General features: G+C 40.4%; 1 protein-coding gene across 8 annotated transcripts in view; it reads right to left on the bottom strand.

The window, feature by feature from the left end:
- Positions 1-17,954, bottom strand: part of arnt2 (aryl-hydrocarbon receptor nuclear translocator 2) — a 367,704-nt gene that overhangs the window by 331,710 nt on the left and 18,040 nt on the right. For 7 of the 8 annotated variants that reach the window (XM_048562709.2, XM_059639326.1, XM_048562712.2 and 4 more), the window contains exon 2: positions 1,450-1,497. The exons of the other annotated variant lie outside the window; for it this stretch is intronic. In XM_048562709.2, coding sequence (XP_048418666.1) covers positions 1,450-1,497 — 48 coding nt within the window. The remainder of the gene's footprint in view (positions 1-1,449; positions 1,498-17,954) is intronic. 8 annotated transcript variants of the gene reach the window in all.

Raw genomic sequence — 17,954 nt, 5'->3', positions numbered from 1 at the left:
CCCTATGCTCATTGACCCACACTGGCTCCTAGTGTTGTAAAAAAGTCTCATGTTTGTTTTTCAGTCCCTCATGAACTCACCCTCTCTTTATCTTCTCCTGACCTACGCTCCTGCACTGCCTCTGGACTGTTCCAATTTTGGCTTCTTATATAGTTCAATTTTCATCACTCCACAACTGGCAACTATGCTTTCAATTACCTGTGCATCTTTGGAATTGCCTCTCTCGTCTTCTCCACAGCTCTCTGCTACTTCTTAAAACTTATCTCTTTGACCACTCAGCCGAACATTGTCTATACACCAGTATAAAATTTTGCTTGACAATTCTCCTGAGGAGTCTTCAATCATTTCAGAACAACACAGGTGCTCCAAAAATGCAAACTGCTAATGTTTATCAATTAAGATTTTTTTTTCAATACTCAACAGAACAATTAAGATTGTCATTTCAACACGTTTCAAGGTTTTCCTACATGTCTTCAAAACCCCGATAGATCTTTTGTTTGTCACTACTCCAATCCATTTTTTCTACATTCACTCACCATCCACAACTTTATGAGCAGCACGGTGGCTCAGTGGTTAACACTGCTGCCTTACAACACCAGTGACCCGGGTTCGTTTCCACCCTCGGGCCACTGTCTGTGTGGAGTTTGCACATTCTCCCGGTGTCTGCGTGGAGGTGCTCCGGTTTCCTCCCACAGTCCAAATATGTGTGGGGTAGGTGGATTGGCCATGCTAAATTGCCCATAGTGCTCAGAGATGCTTAGGTTAGGTGGGGGAGACACAGCAAACTGGGGGAATGGATCTGTGCGGGATGGTCTTCAGAGGGGCAGTGTGACCTGTTGGGCCAAATGGCCTGTTTCCACATTGTAGGAATTCTATGATACTGTGAATCAATTAGCATACAAGTGCAAATTTTCAGATGTAGTATTGATGAGACAGGCAAAAAATATCCTTCCCCACAAAAAAGGAACTGAGGGCTAAAAAGAAATGAATGCAAATTTCACAGTTTAGGGGTCATCAGTTGCTCACATTTCCAACTTTTAAGCCATCACATTTCTTTTGATTTGGAGTAATCACTGTCTATCAAGTGATGCCTCATTTTAGTGTGTATCAAATCTGTTCTTTGTCATTTACTATGTTGCATATTCTTTCAACTTGTAGGAAATTAAAATATAGACAACTTTGCAAGTTTAACCACCCAAATATTGCTAAGGAATATTGACAATAGTATGGCAAATCAGTGTATTAACTGTCATGACAGTTTCATTTTACCCAAATTACCCAGTGTTCATGATAAATGGGGCTATTTCATATCAAACAGAACTTGCCACCGTAAAACAAATAGCAATTATACTGGCCAAAATGCAAAGGGCAATGAACTTCAGGCAATGCATGGCAAAAACTGCAAAACCTCACGTTTAAATTTAAACTCACTTGTTCCAATTCACTTACCTTGAAAATTTGCTAGGCCCTTCTCCATCTTCATCATCAAATTCCAGTCTAAGGAAAAATATATTTTAATCAAAATTTTCGATCTTTAACTGAGTAAAAAAAACAAAGACTTGTAACGTACCTAATCACCTGGTATTGGCTAGATAAAAGAACTGTCATTGTTCACTACTGTCTGCTACCATTTCTCACCGTGCAATTTCAATCATGCTGGGCTTAATGTTCTCAACTTGAAATGTATATTTCAGCAAACATGACATATCTTGAAGGGAGTAAGAACAGAAAAATGTCAAAACTGGAAGTAAATGCAAATAACAATATGTTTTATATGTGAGAGTGGTTTTGCAGCCATTGAGCAGCTCTTGCATGCCATGACATTTGTAACATTTGTTTTGTATTTTGTTTTGTTCATGGATTGTGGACATGACAGGCAAAAATGGAAATTATTGCCAATCCAAGTTGCCCTTGAGAATTTTCAATGAACCACCCTCTTGAACCACTGCTGTCTATGGTTCTGTTTTAATTGACTGGTCATCACAGATAAATATCCACATTCTGTCAAAGTTCCTAAAAGGTAGCAGACATGACCTGTCAAAATTGTAATTCTGATGTGAAACTTTGAATTGGAAATAATCTAGAGACGGGCCCTGAAGGTTTCAAGTAATATGGCTGAGACTATTTTCTTTGGCAGCTGGTTTCAATTTGGATTTGTCCTTGAAGGAAGATTATCTATAAGCTGTCTTTATAAGAAATAGTCTTTGCAGTTTGCACAGATGACTAACTTGTGATATTGCTGGAGGACACCAAATACTTGTTTCTGTCAATTCTACGACAGCCTTATGGTCAGTCTAGTTGTGTTCCTCCTTTACTAAAATGTTTTTCATTCCAAATATTCAATCAAGGATGTGGTACTTGAGTATTTCCCATGGTGATTCGAGCAGAACACTGCAACAGGTCTCTAGACCACCTCAACCTTACTTACCTCTCCTGCCACGTAAGGATCCCAGACAGACCCAGCATATTCCAGGACTGGAAAAACAAAACTAGTAAGTTATAATCAATTCCAGCCTTGGGCAACTGTCTATGTGCAGTTTGCACATTCTCCCCACATCTATGTGAGTTTCTTCTATGTGCTCCGGTTTCCTCATACAGTCCAAAGATATGCAAATTAGGTGGATTGGCCACACTTAAAAAAAGTTGCTCCGTAGTATTGAAAGATGTGCAGGTTAGATGGGCTAGTCATTGTATAAACCCCATGGGGAGGTTATGGGTTTGGGGAAAGGGATGTCTGGATGGGATGCTCTCCAGACAGTCGCTGCAGATTTGACGGGTCACATGGCCTCTTTCAGCACTGTGGGGATTCTATGTTTCAATGACTCTGATATCTTTGCTGGAATATTCCTCCTACGAATCTGTTTCCTCTGGAAGTTATTTGCTGAATATGGAATCCCCACCAAAGGTTGTTTTTAAGATGAACACCCAGGTACAGATGTGTTGGAAAAATTGATTACAGAACTATCTGTTGGTGGTTCCTTTCTGTCGGTTATGCACATGACATAACATCTATTGCCATGGAATGGCATCTTCCACGGGACCTCCCATTTCTGCAATTCCAGAAAATCATTCTATAGTGAAATGATGAGTTTGCCTTGATGCATAATCACAGTCGTTTGCAAACAGTCTTACCCTGTTTTTAAATTCTTAGATAGGTAGTTCATGTACATCAGGAAGAATAAAGTTCCCAATACCATTCCTTGAGGACATCTCAATTTTCCCAAAACACATCACTCTTAATCTAATGGTGAGAAAGTGCCAAATCCAATTTCACAATGGCGCCTGATTCCACAGTCATTTGGGTTTGAGCATTTCATGAGGAATTCTGACAAAGTTGGCAGTTGCCATACTAGCCCATGGCACACCCAAAGGAATTTCAGAAATCTAGTATTATCATGTGTACAGTTTCATCTCTTTTGAGGCTTGATGGTAGGTCATTGAAATGAGGCTCAGGTACAAACACAGTGCTGTTCGAGAAAGAGTTCCAGGATTTTGATTGAGCAACTATGAAGAATAGTTGCATAGCTCCATGTCAGGATGTTTAATGGCTTGAAGAAAAACTTGCACGTGATGATATTCCTAGTGGCTTGTTCCCTTGTTCTCCTACATAGTAACAAACTATGGGATTGGAAGGTGCTGTCAAAGAAGCCTTGGTGATTGGCTGCCAGCTTCTTGTAAATGGTGCACAACACTGTGATTGGTAGAGTGACTGAACATTTGCAGTTCTAATAGAACGGGTTGCTTTATTTTTGAATGTTAAGTTTCTTAACAGTTGTTGAAGCTCCACTCATCTAGTTAAGCAGGGGGCATTCTATCACACTACGGATCTGTAGATGGTGAATAGGATTTACAAAATCAGGAAGCCAGTTACTCACTATGGAATTCACAGCTTTGTCCCACCCCTTGTAACTACAGTATCTGAGTCCTGATGTGGTTGTAGTCAATTTTTGATTTGATTTGATTTATTATCGTCACATGTACCTAGGTACAGTGAAAAGTTTTGTTTTGCATGCAGTACAGGCAGATCTTACCATATAGAGTGCATAGGGTAATAAAACTGAGTGAGGAATACAAAGTTACAGCTGCAGAGAATGTGCACAAAAACAAAGATCAAATTAAATTTGAAATATGTCAGTGAATATGCTGTTCTCGAAATTGTCAGAGCGTGTGTTTAAGCTCTTGTATCTTCTGCCCGATGGAAGGGGTTGGAAGAGACTGTAGCCGGGGTGGGAGGAGTCTTTGATTATGTTGGCTGCTTTTCCAAGGCAGCATAAGTATAGACTGAGTTAATGAATGGAAGGCTTGTGTGACGGATTGGGCTACGTTCGTAACTTTCCATAGTTTCTTACAGTCGTAGGCATAGCAGCTGCCATACCAGCCCATGGCACACCCAAACAGAATACTTTCTACAGTGCATCTATTAAGAGTCTTTTCAGACAAGCCAAATTACCTCAGCTTCCTAAGGAAGTAGAGGCTTTGTTGTGCTTTCTTGGCCCATCGCATCAACGTCGGTGGACCAGGAAAGATTGTTAGTGATCATCACTGCAAGGAACTTGATGCTCTCAACCATCACCACCTCAGCTCCACGGATATTGACAGGAGTGTGTCCTCCACCTTGCTTCCTGATGTCAATGACCAGCTCTTTCATGTTGTTGAAGTTGACAGACTGATTGTTATCTTTACACCATACCACCAAACACTCTGTCTCTTTCCTGTATTCTGTCTCATCATTGCTTGAGATCTGGCCCACAATGGTTGTATCATTACTGAACTTGTTGACGGAGTAAGGACGAAATTTGGCCACACAGTCATGAGAATACAGGGTGTATAGTAAGGGCTGAGTACACTGCCATGCAGGTTGCGGGTGTCGTGGAGGAGGTGCTGCAGCCTATTCCCACTGATTGCAGTTTGTGGGTCAGGAAGTCAAGGATCCAGGGGCAAAGGGAGCAGCAGAGACCTAGATCTCAGAGTTTGGAGATTGCTTTGGTTGGAATTATAGTGCTGAACTTGGGGTTACATACAGTGAGTGGGAACCTGACATAGGTATCCTTGTTATCCAGATGTTCCAGGGATGAGTGTAGGGCTAGGGAGATGGGATCTGCCATAGACCTGTTGCAACAGTAGGCTAACTACGTGGGATCAAAGCAGGCTGAGAGGCTCGAGTTGACATGAGCCAAAGTCAATGATAACATCCAGGTTACTGAAGGTGAGAAATTCAGCCACGGTAATGCTGGGGAATATCAAGGAAATGATTAGATTCTCTCTTGTTGCAAATGGTTACTGTCATGTCATTAATGCTGCATGCCACTCATGAGCCCAAGACTGCATTTTGTCAGGTTTTGCAGCATGCAAGAGCAGACTGTTTCAGTATCTGAAGAGTTGTGAATGTTACTAAAAATATGCAACAGCAAACAGCTCCACTCTGAGCTTGCACCTTTTTTTTTCCCTAATACAGCAACAAAAACTTCACAAGTAATTATGATTTATGTCCATCAGCTTGTACTTTGCAACGTTCAGCATTTTAAAGAGGTCATCCTTGGACAAGCATGAGTAAGTTAACATACTACATTTTTTAAAATCAATTACTTACAAGGCAATGAAAATCTGTTGTACATTTCAATAAAATATTTTAAATACCAGTAATGAACCAACAGTTCTCAAACCTTCAGTATCATCAACACAAACACCGAACAAGACCTCATAACAGCAAAATGTTGCTTTTTAAGCATATTTCAGATAATGTGATCCTAAAAAAATCATGTTCAATTCAATTATGTAAAAATACTCATCTTGAGAAATAATCCATAGTCTGAATGTATACTGGAAAAAATGAACAAGAAGTAACATATTCGTAACCTTGGAATACTTTCACATAAAATAGGGGCTCCATTACATATTCACATGCTTGATAACTTTTTAAATGTTGAATAAAAATATTTAAAAACATAAATTAGCCATATAACTTGAATCATTAAATTAATTTCATGAAATGTTCAGCTGAGACTTTTGAAAGGGTGGCTGGTTGAACATAGTGTTTACTGAGAATTTAATTCATTCACCCAATTCCCAAGCAGCATGAGACCAAACCACATGGTCAGCACAAACTAATTTGGATGGCTATACTCGAGAAAGAGAGCAAGGGACACAGAGACACAGAGCGAAAGAAAGAATACAAGTGAAACAGTGAGAGCGAGAGAATAAAAGGCAGGTAGAATGGGAGACAAGAGATCAGAAGAAGAAAGCAAGAGAAAGAAATGTAGCTTTAACACAGTTGAACACATATTTCAATTAACTGCTATATTTCAGAAACCCAGCTTCTTACTACCATCTTCTTTTGTGCTAGATGTGACTCGAACCAGTGGAGTTTTAATTCCCACTGAATCCATTTGCTAGGGTTCCTCAATGTTATACTTAGTCAAATATTGTCTAAAAATGAAGGCAGTCACTCTCACCTCATTTCTAATTTCAACTCATTTTGTCCAAGTTGTTATTGGTTGTAACGAGGTCAGAAGGGAAGTGGCTTTGGCTGAACCAAAATTGAGCATCAGTGGGCAGGTTATTCGTAAGTAAATATTGCTCAATAGAACTGTCAACAAATGTTGATCCTCCAGCATATTCTGCACAGTGCCATTACCAGCAAGCTGCTCAGGACAAAGCAGTCTGCTCAATCAGCGGCTATTCCTCCAACACTGTGACAGCAGTGTGTACGATCTAAAGGATGCATCGTAGTAATTTACCAAGGATCCTTTGTCAGCACAATCCAATCCGTGATCTCTGCCATCTTAAAAGACCTATGTGTTTCCCTCATACATAAAGTCATATATCATCCCAACCTAGAACTACAATAGCTGCTCCTTCATGATCATAGAAGTCCCTTCCTAACAGCTTAGCACTTACCACATGGACTGTACTTACAAAGGTTCCACCACGTCTTGGGCAGTTAGGAATTTACAATAAAATGCTGACCCACATCAAGTGAATGAATAAAAAACTTACCCTGAAAAATTATGAGTGGAACCAAATATTGTAAAATCAATAATGCATATCCCCACTTCTAATTTTATTATAAAGTGAAGATCATTGATGAAGCAGCTGAAAGATGGTTAGATTCAGCCTATTAAAACATCCTCTGGAACTCCAACAGTGATATCTCAAGGCTGAGATGATTGGTGTCCAACAATCGCAACCATTTTCCTTTGTGCAAGGCATGATTCCAACCGGTGGAGAGTTTTCCACCTCATCCCTATTATCGCCAATTTTATGAACTTCGAAGGTGCCAAATTCAGTTAAGTGTTGCCTTGCTGAGAAGAGAATTCTTTCACTCACTAATGGAATTCAGCTTTTTTGTCCATATTTCGGCCAGGACTGTGACAAGCTCTTAATCCCAGTGGTCCTGGTAAAACAGACAAAACTTCCAAATTCAATGTCAGGAAACAGTTCATTCATTAACAAGTACTTTCAACAGCATCTAATTTTCTTTCCAACTGTGCAGGCCTCTGAGGTTCGTACATGGCAGCAGCTTCTGGAACCAGACATCAATGCCACGATCAACATGATGACGTTGTTACTCAATAGCACTGTCATTGGCACCTTCCATCAATTTACTGATAACTGAAGTTGTTGGGTCCACGGCTGTTTGTCATTTTTGTAAATGATCTGGATGAGGGCGTGGAGGGATGGGTTAGTAAGTTTGCAGACGACACTAAGGTCGGTGGAGTTGTGAATAGTGACGAAGGATGCTGTAGGTTGCAGAGGGACATGGATAGGCTGCAGAGCTGGGCTGGGATGTGGCAGATGGAGTTTACTGCAGACAGGTGTGAGGTGATGCACTTTGGTAGGAGTAACCGGAAGGCAAAGTACAGGGCTAATGGTGAGATTCTTAGCAGTGTAGATGAGCGGAGAGATCTGTGTCCGTGTACACAGCCCCTTGAAAGTTGGAGGGCATACAGTGTTTTGGCTTTTATTGGTAGAGGGATCGAGTTCCGGAACCAAGAGGTTATGGTGATGCTGTACAAAACTCTGGTGCGGCCGCACTTGGAGTGTTGTGTACAGTTCTGGTCACTGCGATATAAGAAGGATGTGGAAGCTTTGGAAAGGGTGCAGAGGGGATTTGGTTGGGTGTTGCCTGGTGTGGAGGGAGGGTCTTGCGGGGAAAGGCTGAGGGACTTGAGGCTGTTTTCATTAGAGAGAAGAAGGTTGAGAGGTGACTTAATTGAAACATATAAAATGATCAGAGGGTTAGATAGGGTCGATAGGGAGAGCCTTTTTCCTAGGATGGTGACGGCGAGCACGAGGGGGCATAGTTTTAGGTTGAGGGGTGAAAGGTATCGGACAGTTGTCGGAGGTAGTTTCTTTACTCAGTATTAAGGGAATGGAACGCTTTGCCTGCAATGGTAGTAGATTCACCAACTCTAGGGACGTTTAAGTCGTCATAGGACAAGCATATGGACATACATGGAATAGTGTAGGTTAGATGGGCTTGAGATCGGTATGACAGGTCAGCACAACATCGAGGGCCGAAGGGCCTGTACTGTGCTGTAATGTTCTATGTTCTATGAAGTATAGTGATGGGGTGGTATTTGACTGGGTTGGATTTGTCCTGCTTTTCGCAATTTTTTAGTATCAGATAGATGGCAGCATTGTAACTGTACTGAAAAAGCTTGGGTAAAGGTGCAGCAGTTCAGGAGCTCAATTCTGATCATTATAACCAAAATGCCGAATGATCCGTTAAAAATGTATGTCAATTATACCGATATCAAAGTACATTTACTTGCCAAACATGCATTTTGTTCACTCCTGGCAAAGATCAATAATCCGACCGGTATTCCATGGTCCTGGTCCCCAGCATACAAATCTAAGAACTGCTTTTCCTCATTAATTTGGTTTCGGATCCCAACTAAATCAAAGACCACATATCTGAAAAATGCAAGGAGTACTGGCAATGAGGATTATATTTTCATTCGGTGAAGCTCTCATTGTTTCATTGACCAATATTCATATTTGATACTGCACTGTCAGCAAACATGAAACAAGCTCAGAAGGTGACTTTAGTTAAATAACAGAGACATGACTGTACATTGGCTGCCAAAATTTTGATACATTGAAGAGAACGCTAGTTAATGCAAAGATCAATGGACAGAATTAGGCCTTTCGCTTCTAACATCAGAATTACAATAAAATGTCAAAGATTAACAGGCCACAGATTTATTCCGCACAGATAGAGGATCAATCTTTTTCAATCACTGCTGGCTATAATACAAAGAAATTAAACATTGTTATTATATTTATCATGCCATTTAAGAGTCAAAGCATTTTTTGAAATGGATTTTTTTTGCTCAGAGTTTGGAAATATTTTTCAGAAGACAGATTTATTTAAGTACTCCAGGCCGAGAGCTGACAGGGTCTGGGGCTACTGCACGAGTCCCTCAGTATTAGTGCCTGTCGAACCACCAGTGAGCGCAAAATAGCAGTTAAGTTTTGTACTTTCCCTATGGATTGGCACGTCACCCTTTTTAGTACCTCAAGAGATGCACCGGATGAGGTTTCTGGACTAGGAAACAATAGATACACGTTGGGATACATATATCTATATCGCATTGGATACCTTGGAGTCCAAGTGACATCTGTCATAGCTGCAAATCTCTTTTAAAAATTTCACATTGCGACCTTCAAATCTAAAAACCAAACACTCTCGGGTGCTTAAAAACAGGTTGTATTTATCTGATTTTGGAGCTGTTTTTACCATACGTTCAAAGGAGTAATTCAACAGAAGGAGCAGTTAAAGTAAAGACGGTTCAACTGTAGCAGCTAAACATTGTAACAGTTCTCCAGCTTACATATGTGCAATATCTCACAGGATGTACTTCTACAATAAATTAAGACTGTTAACAATGGAATTATGAATCATAACCACTAATTTATGCAAAGTAAGTCGCAGAATCACAGATGTGTTATGGTACAGAAGGAGGTCATTCAGCCTATCATGCCTGCACTGGCACTTCAAACGAGTATCATTAATCTTTGCCAATCTCCTGCTTTTTCCTCATATTTTGCACATTATTTTTATTAAAATAACCATCCAATGCCCACTCGAATGCCTCAATTGAAACTGTGTCTATCACACTTGTCCCATACCCTAGTTGCTCATTGTGTGAAAACATTTTTCCTTAGTTCATCTGGATTTTTTGCATATCACATTAAATCTATGTTGTCCAGTTCACTATATGAGCACAAACAGTTTCTCCCTTTTTAAAACCTTTACCAGATCTCCTCTTAGCTATCTTCTCTCCAAGGAGAACAGACAAAATCTATCTTCATAACTAAAGTTCCTCATCTCTAGAACTATTCAATGTAAAGTGCTTCTGCACTCTCCAGTGTGTTCACACCCTTTCTGCAATGTGGCAGGCACAATTGTATACAATATTTTGGGTGAAGTCTAACAAATACCTTATACAAGTTAAACACCAGCTCCTTGCTCTTGTACTCTGTTAATGCTCTTATTAATGCAGCAAAGGATAAGTTTTCCATACTGCTCTCTTTACCAGTCTTGCCACATTCAATGATCTGTGCACATATACACCCAGGTCCTTCTGTCCATGCACACATCTGACCCCAGTTAGAATTGTACCTATTTTATGTTGTCTTTCTCCGGATTACTACCTGCATCATACGCTAGTGAGGCTAGGAATTGGTAAATTAGGTAGTTCAATATGTTGCTGGGGGAGTGGTATAGGAGGAAAGTCTTTAGATTTCTGAATAATTGGGGCTATTTCTAGGGAAGGTGGGACTTGTTCAAAAGGGATGCTCTTCACCCAAACAGTGACAGTACCAATATTCTTACAGGTAGTCTTTCTAGCACTGTTGGCTGGACTTTAGACTAATTTGGCAAGGGGATGGAAACCTAGGGGGAGGCTCTGAGTTAGCTAGAGCAGGTGAGGGCTTAAGGAAAAAGAGAATCAAGATAGTAAATGAAAATCAAGAAGTGGCTGAGCAGAGTATGAGTGGAAGCCAGGTAGTGACAGAAAAAGAGAGAATGTTTAAAAATAGAAGTTCTTCTGGCAGAGGTGTTTGGGTTCAAAAAGAAGGTAGAAAAACTAGTGAAAAGGCACTTTACCTGAATGCGCACAGCATTCAATATAAGTTAAATGATTGCTGGCACAAATCATCGTGAACGGATATGATTTAGTGGCCATTACAGAGGCATGGCTGTACGGTGGTCACAGACAGGAGTTAAATAGCCAGGGGTATCAGCCAATTCAGAAGGACAGACAGGAAGGAAAGGGAGGTGGTGTTGCTCTGATGTTTATGGATGACACAAGGGCAGCAGTGACAGATGATTGAGTAAAAGGTTAAGTCAATGTAGGTGAAAATTAGAAATAGTAAGGGGAAAAGTCATTGATAGGTATAGTCTTATAGAGCACCAAATAATAACATTAAGGTGGAGTGGAGCGGGGGTCAATAAACAAAAGAAATAACTGATGTATGTAAAAAGGTATGGCAATTATCATGGGGGATTTTAATCTACACATTAATTGGTCAAACCAAGCTGATAAAGACAGCCTTGAGGAGTAGTTCACGGAATGTACCCACGATAGCTTCCTTGAACAGTATGTAATGGAACCTACCAGGGAACAGACTATCCTAGATCTGGTCCTGTGTAATGAGAAAGGAATAATTAATTATGTCATTGTAACTGATCCTCTCAGAAGGAGCGAGCACAATATGGTAACTGAACTTAAAGCACAGCTGGAGGGTGAAAAGATAAAATCCAGTACCAGCATCTTGCACTTAAACAAAGGAGACTGCAATGGGATGAGGGAGGAGTTGGCTAACGTAGACTGGGAGCAAAGCCTGTATGATGGAACAATTGAGGAACAGTGAAGGACTTTCAAAGTGATTTTTCACAATGAGGACAGTAGGAAAAAGGATAATCAGCCAGGGATAACTAAGGAAATAGAAAAGGTATTAAACTGAAAGGTAATGCATGCAAAGTGGCAAAGGTCAGTGGGAAAATTGAGGATTGGGAAATCTTTAAATATCAACAGAAAGTCACAAGAAAAGCTATAAAGAAAGGTAAGATAGATTATCAGTCTATAAAAACAGATAGCAAAAGCTTCTACAAAGATATAATGCCAAAAATAGTGGCTAAGATAAATAGTGATCCTTTAGAGGATGGGAAGGGGAATTTAATACTGGGGAATGAGGAAATAGCAGAGGTGTTAAACAGGTCTTTTGTGACGGTCATCACAGTGGAAGACACAAATAACAGACTAATAACTAAACACAAGAAGGTTAGGACAGGTGAAGATCTAGAAGCAATCTAGAAGTTGTGCTGGGCAAGCTATTAGGGCTAAAGGTAGACAAGTCTCCTGGCCTGATGGAATGCATCCGAATACTAAAAGAGATGGCAGGGAAAACTGCTAATCCGTTCGTGGTAATTGCTGGACTCTGGGGCAGTTCTGGCAGATTAGAAAATAGTAAATATGACACCACTGTTTAAAAAAAGAATGTAGACAACAGGCAGGTATCTATAGGCTTAATTTCTGTAGCAGGGAAAACGCTTGAATCTATCATGAAGGAAGAATTAACAAAATATCTGGATAGAAATTGTACTGCTGGGCAGATGCAACATGGGTAATTTACTGGAATTCGTTGAGGGAATTATCAATACAGTTCTGGATGTGAGTTTGCTCGCTGAGCTGGAAGGTTAGTTTTCAGACGTTTCGTCACCATTCTAGGTAACATCATCTGTGAGCCTCCGACAAAGCGCTGGTGTTATGTCCCGCTTTCTATTTATCTGGTTAGGTTTCCTTGGGTTGGTGATGTCATTTCCTGTTCTTTTTCTCAGGGGGTGGTAAATTGGCTCCAAATCAATGTGTTTGTTGATGGAGTTCCGGTTGGAATGCCATGCTTCTAGGAATTCTCGTGCGTGTCTCTGTTTGGCTTGTCCTAGGATGGATGTGTTGTCCCAATCAATGTGGTGTCCTTTCTCATCCGTATGTAAGGATACAAGTAATAGTGGGTCATGTCATTTTGTGGCTAGTTGATGTTCATGTATTCTGGTGGCTAGCTTTCTACCAGTTTGTCCAATGTAGTGTTTGTCACAGTTCTTGCAAGGTATTTTGTAGATGACATTTGTTTTGTTTGTTCTCTGTATAGGGTCTTTTAAGTTCATTAGCTGCTGTTTTAGTGTGTTGGTGGGTTTGTGGGCTACCCTGATGTCAAGAGGTCCGAGTAGTCTGGCAGTCATTTCGGAAATGTCTTTGATGTAGGGGAGAGTGGTTATGGTTTCTGAGCCCGTTTTATCTGTTATCAATACAGTGGAAAACAGGGAACCAGTAGATGTAGTGTATCTGGATTGCAAGATGGCATTCAACCAAATGCTGTAAAAAAGTCTGCTGCATAAGATAAGGTGCACAGCATTACGGGTAATGTATGAGCATGGTAACGAATTAACAGGGAGCAAACAGTGGAGATAAATGGGTGTTTTTCTGATTGGAGATCAGTGGCTAGTGATGTAACTCGGAATCAGTGTTGAGAACACAACTGTTTATAACTTACAGTGATTAGGAGTTGGGGACCAATTGAAGTGTGTGTTAAAGGTCCCAGATGACACTAAGACAAATGGTAGAACAAACAGTGCAGAGAAGATTGAAAGTCTGCAGTGGGATATAAAGAGGTTGAGAATGGGCATGTGGAGTTCAATGTTGGCATTATATCTTTGTAGAAGCTTTTGCTATCTGTTTTTATAGTCTGATAATCTATCTTACCTTTCTTTATAGCTTTTCTTGTGACTTTCTGTTGATATCCATTTTGGTAGGAATAATTGCAAAATGGGCTGTTATTTAAATAGTGAAAAATTGCAGCATGCTACTGTGCAGAGGAACCTGGGTGTCCTTGTGCATGTATCACTAAAAGTAGGTTTGCAGGTGCAGCAGGTAATTGAGAAGGTAGATAGAATATTGTCCTTCATTGCTAGAGAGATGGGGTTTAACAATAAGGAGGTAATGCTGCAGCTGTACAGGGTGCTGGTGAAGCCATACCTGGAGTACTGTGTGCAGATTTGGTCTTCCCACTTGAGAAGGAACGTACTGGCAATGGTGGTTTACTAGGTTGATTCTGGAGTTGAGGGGATTTGCTTATGAGGAGAGATTGAGTAGACTAGGACTGTACTCATTGGTATTTAGAAGAATGATGGGGGATCTCATGGAAACATATAAAATTGTGAAGGGAACAGATAAAAAGAAGTAGGGAGGTTGCTTCTATTGGCAGGTGAAACTAGAATGGGGGGCCTAGCCTCAAATTAAGGAGGCACAAATTTAAGACTGAGTTGAACAGTTACTTCTTCATCCAAAGGGTTGTGAATCTACAGAATTTCCTGACCAGTGATCCAATTGAGGCTACCTCATTGAATGTTTTTTAAGGCAAAGATAGATTTTTGAACAGTAAAGAAATTAAGGGTTACAGTGGGCAGATAGGTATATGTAGCTGGGTCCATGAAAAGATCAGCCATGATCTTATTCAATAACAAAGCAAGCTTGAAAGGCCAGATGGCCTACTCTAGCTCCTATTTCGTATGTTCTTATTTTTTAATGCTCTTCCTACCAAAATGCATCATCTCACACTTCTCTACAATGAAACTTATCTGCAAAGTCAAATTCTGTTTTCATCCAAAGAGATTTTAACTGCCACTTTAGGAATCAAAGGTCATCGCACTGAAACTTACAAAGTTCTTACAGGACATGACAAGGTGGGTGTAGACAGAATACTTCTCCTAAAAGGTGAGTCTACAGCCAGGAACATTCTTTTTATTTATTTATTGGGCGTCAAAGTCACTAGCTAGGGCAGCATTTATTGCCCATTCATTAGTGACCATGAAATAAGATGATGACAGTTCACCTTCTTGAACAGCTGTAGTCTTTGGCATGTAGGGTCACCCATGTTACTGTTAGGAAGGAACCCAGAAATAGTCAAGGAACAGCAATACAGTCCCAGTCAGAATAGTGTATGGTTTGGCAGTGAATTTAATATTGACACTGCTCCACGTGCATCTGTTGCCCTTATCCTTTTAGCTGGCTCAGGTAACAAGTTTGGGAAGTACCACTGGTAGAGCCTTAGTGATAGTGCATCTTGCAAATAGTACACATTACTACTACTGTACTCTGGTGGTGAAGTGAAAGTTGGTAGATGGGATACCAATTAAGTGCACTGCAATGTCCTGAATGGTGTGCAGCTTAAGTGCTGTTGGAGCTGCACTCATCCAGGCAAATGAGGAGTATTCCAACACTCTAAGGGGAGAAGAGGAGCAGAATTCCTAGACTCAAGACAAAGGAACTCCATCAGCCTGCAAGACCAAGAATGTTAAAAGTCAGCTGTTCAATTACCAATATAAATGTTACTGATAACCTCCACTTGTAGCAACCACAAAATAGTGTCTGCCATTCACCAAAAATAGAAACTGACCTGTCCATCTTGTTTTTAAACTTTTCCTGTTTTTAAACTTTCATCTTTCTGAAAATGACTCTTATTTCTAAACTACATATGTGCTCGTTTTGTTGTTAATTCTTCTCATGTTTAACCTTCCTCACCCAGGAGCTTGACAGTTTGGGATATCCTGTCTGGAACCATAACAATTTAAGGAATCTCATCCAGGGTCTGGTTGAAACAAATTGGGAGCTCTTGCTGTGATCTGAATCCACAAACAAATAAAAATGCATCAATTGTCAATTTAAAAACAATTTCAAAGGATAAAAAATGCAAAAGTCTATCTTCGGTTTACAATGCTACAGTCCATAAATTTCTGCATTCAATGCCAGAGTGCTCCTAGTGGAATTAGTAAATATGTTTTTGTGGATTTAAATAGTCTGTCTTAAACAGTTAAAAGATTTAGCAAGGCTTTCGAATTAGAATGTCAGCCCAAAGCCAGTGTTACAACATAGAGACAGACAGTCGAACTAAATCAGCCTTTCTACTTATATATTCACAACACAGTAAAAATACCTTCAGAGAACCTCAGAATTGACCCCAATGATCCCTAACCAATCCCAGGCTCAGAGTAATTAATTCCAGACATTACGGCTTAAACAAAATACTTAGCATTTTATTCACAATACAATAACATTAGAAGAGGAAAAATTAAACTACAGTTGTTTAATTGATTATGCTTTGGACCCAACAACCTTGTTTTAGCGAACAAAGATGAAAATTGCTGGAAAAATTCAGCAGATCTGGTAGTATCTCTGGAAAGAAAGCAGAGTTAACATCTGAACTGGGTAAAGATCACCCTGGAAGAATGAATAGCTGCTAATGAGGACCTTTAGTAGGGTTGTTTGTAGTAGCAGTCCATGTGATGACATGGCCTGGTGTGTGGTGGTTGGGGTAAGGACTTGGGAGAAGGTGCCTCAAGTCCGAAAATTGTTGAACTTGAATATCAAGGCCAGAATGGTTGCCAAGCAGAAAATGGGGTGCCATTCTTTCAGCTTATACTGGGCTTTGCTGCAGCACTGCAGTCCTTACCCAACCCTTCACACACCAGGCCTAGTCAATACATAGGCTGCTACCACAACAATCCATTGTCAACCATAAATAGTACCCGGTCACAGCTATTTATTCTCACAGGCTGACTTTTACCCATTCCTTTATCTGCCCAACTGTTTCTCTCCATCTCAGGGCTTCATCTCCACTTATCGTTTACTCCTCCGCTTCTCTATCTTCAGCATATATACTAATCTTTTCCTAGCTACAATCAGTTCTACAATCAGTCACTGGACCCAAAACATTAACTTTGCTTTCTCTCCACAGATGCTGCCAGACCTGCTGACTTTTTCCAGGCCTTGTTTCTGGCTTCCAGAACCTTCTGATTCGGAATCAGTCTGCAATTAACTTCAAGACGTGGCATCACAAATAAATATGGGCTTATTTGGCCTGTTTTCCTTTTAACACAAGCTGTTACATACAGTCCCAATGTCATCTTCATCTCACAGTTCCTAATTCACAGTTTCAAAACAAAAGAATAAAATGAAAATAATTCAAAAATCAGAAAGGGCTCTAACACCGGAAAATCTGAATTTTTAAACAGGTAGAAACTGAGGATAATGAAGCAGATAATGTAGTGCTAAAGATATTAAAATTGGAGCTGAGGGCAATAGAATAGAAGAAAAAGAGAAGAAAAAAGGAGCGGGGTGGGATGAAGAGGAGAGAAGAAAATTCATTGAAAATTGTCAGAAAAGGAGGTTTGGACTAAGACAGCTTGAGCTGAGGAGCAGGATCCATATTGAGACCCATGAAGACATCAGTGGCTCAGACTTAAGGATGGAAGCAACTCAGTTTGCACATTGAATTTCCAAGTCTGAGGTAGCAAATGTAGAAACTTTCCTTTTTTCTTTCCAGCTGGTGGCTCAGCAGTTAAAGTGGCCCAACATTGGTTCTAGCTACTGCAGCGTAACCCTTACGGAAAGCACCCAAAGTTTACTTGCCTGATGAAAGTACCACTGATTACAAAGTAGCAAAACAGGCTGTTATGGAACACTCAGGTGAGCGCCTTTTGAGGGTTTTCATGTCATTTGTCAATGTTGGGGGCATACCTCTATTAGCGAAACTTCACCGATGATAAGCAAAAGACTGGGGTTAAGTACCATACCAAGTCAGGCATCCATTCCAAGTCAGTAAGTGTGATGTTCTTTAACAAGGGAATCATAGAGCTAAGTGTTATTCTGGTTAACAGTCCAAGGACTTCGGCACCACTTGATTCTTTTTTAAATGTTGTGCTTGACCTGCCACTGCACACTGTGAATAGCCTTGCCTTTTTGTGAATTTACCACTACAATTTTTATTATCTCTGCCGCCATTTTTCGTGTAAGTGTAAGTGCGTACACCACCTTACGTCAGACAAAACACCATACCCTACACCTCGGGCTGGTGTGAGCCATCGCCAGCTATGAGCTGGATTATTATTC

This window comes from Stegostoma tigrinum, chromosome 33 (assembly GCF_030684315.1).
Source record: "Stegostoma tigrinum isolate sSteTig4 chromosome 33, sSteTig4.hap1, whole genome shotgun sequence".
NCBI classification, from domain to species: Eukaryota; Metazoa; Chordata; class Chondrichthyes; order Orectolobiformes; family Stegostomatidae; genus Stegostoma; species Stegostoma tigrinum.
This window is presented reverse-complemented; position numbering and strand designations above follow the sequence as displayed.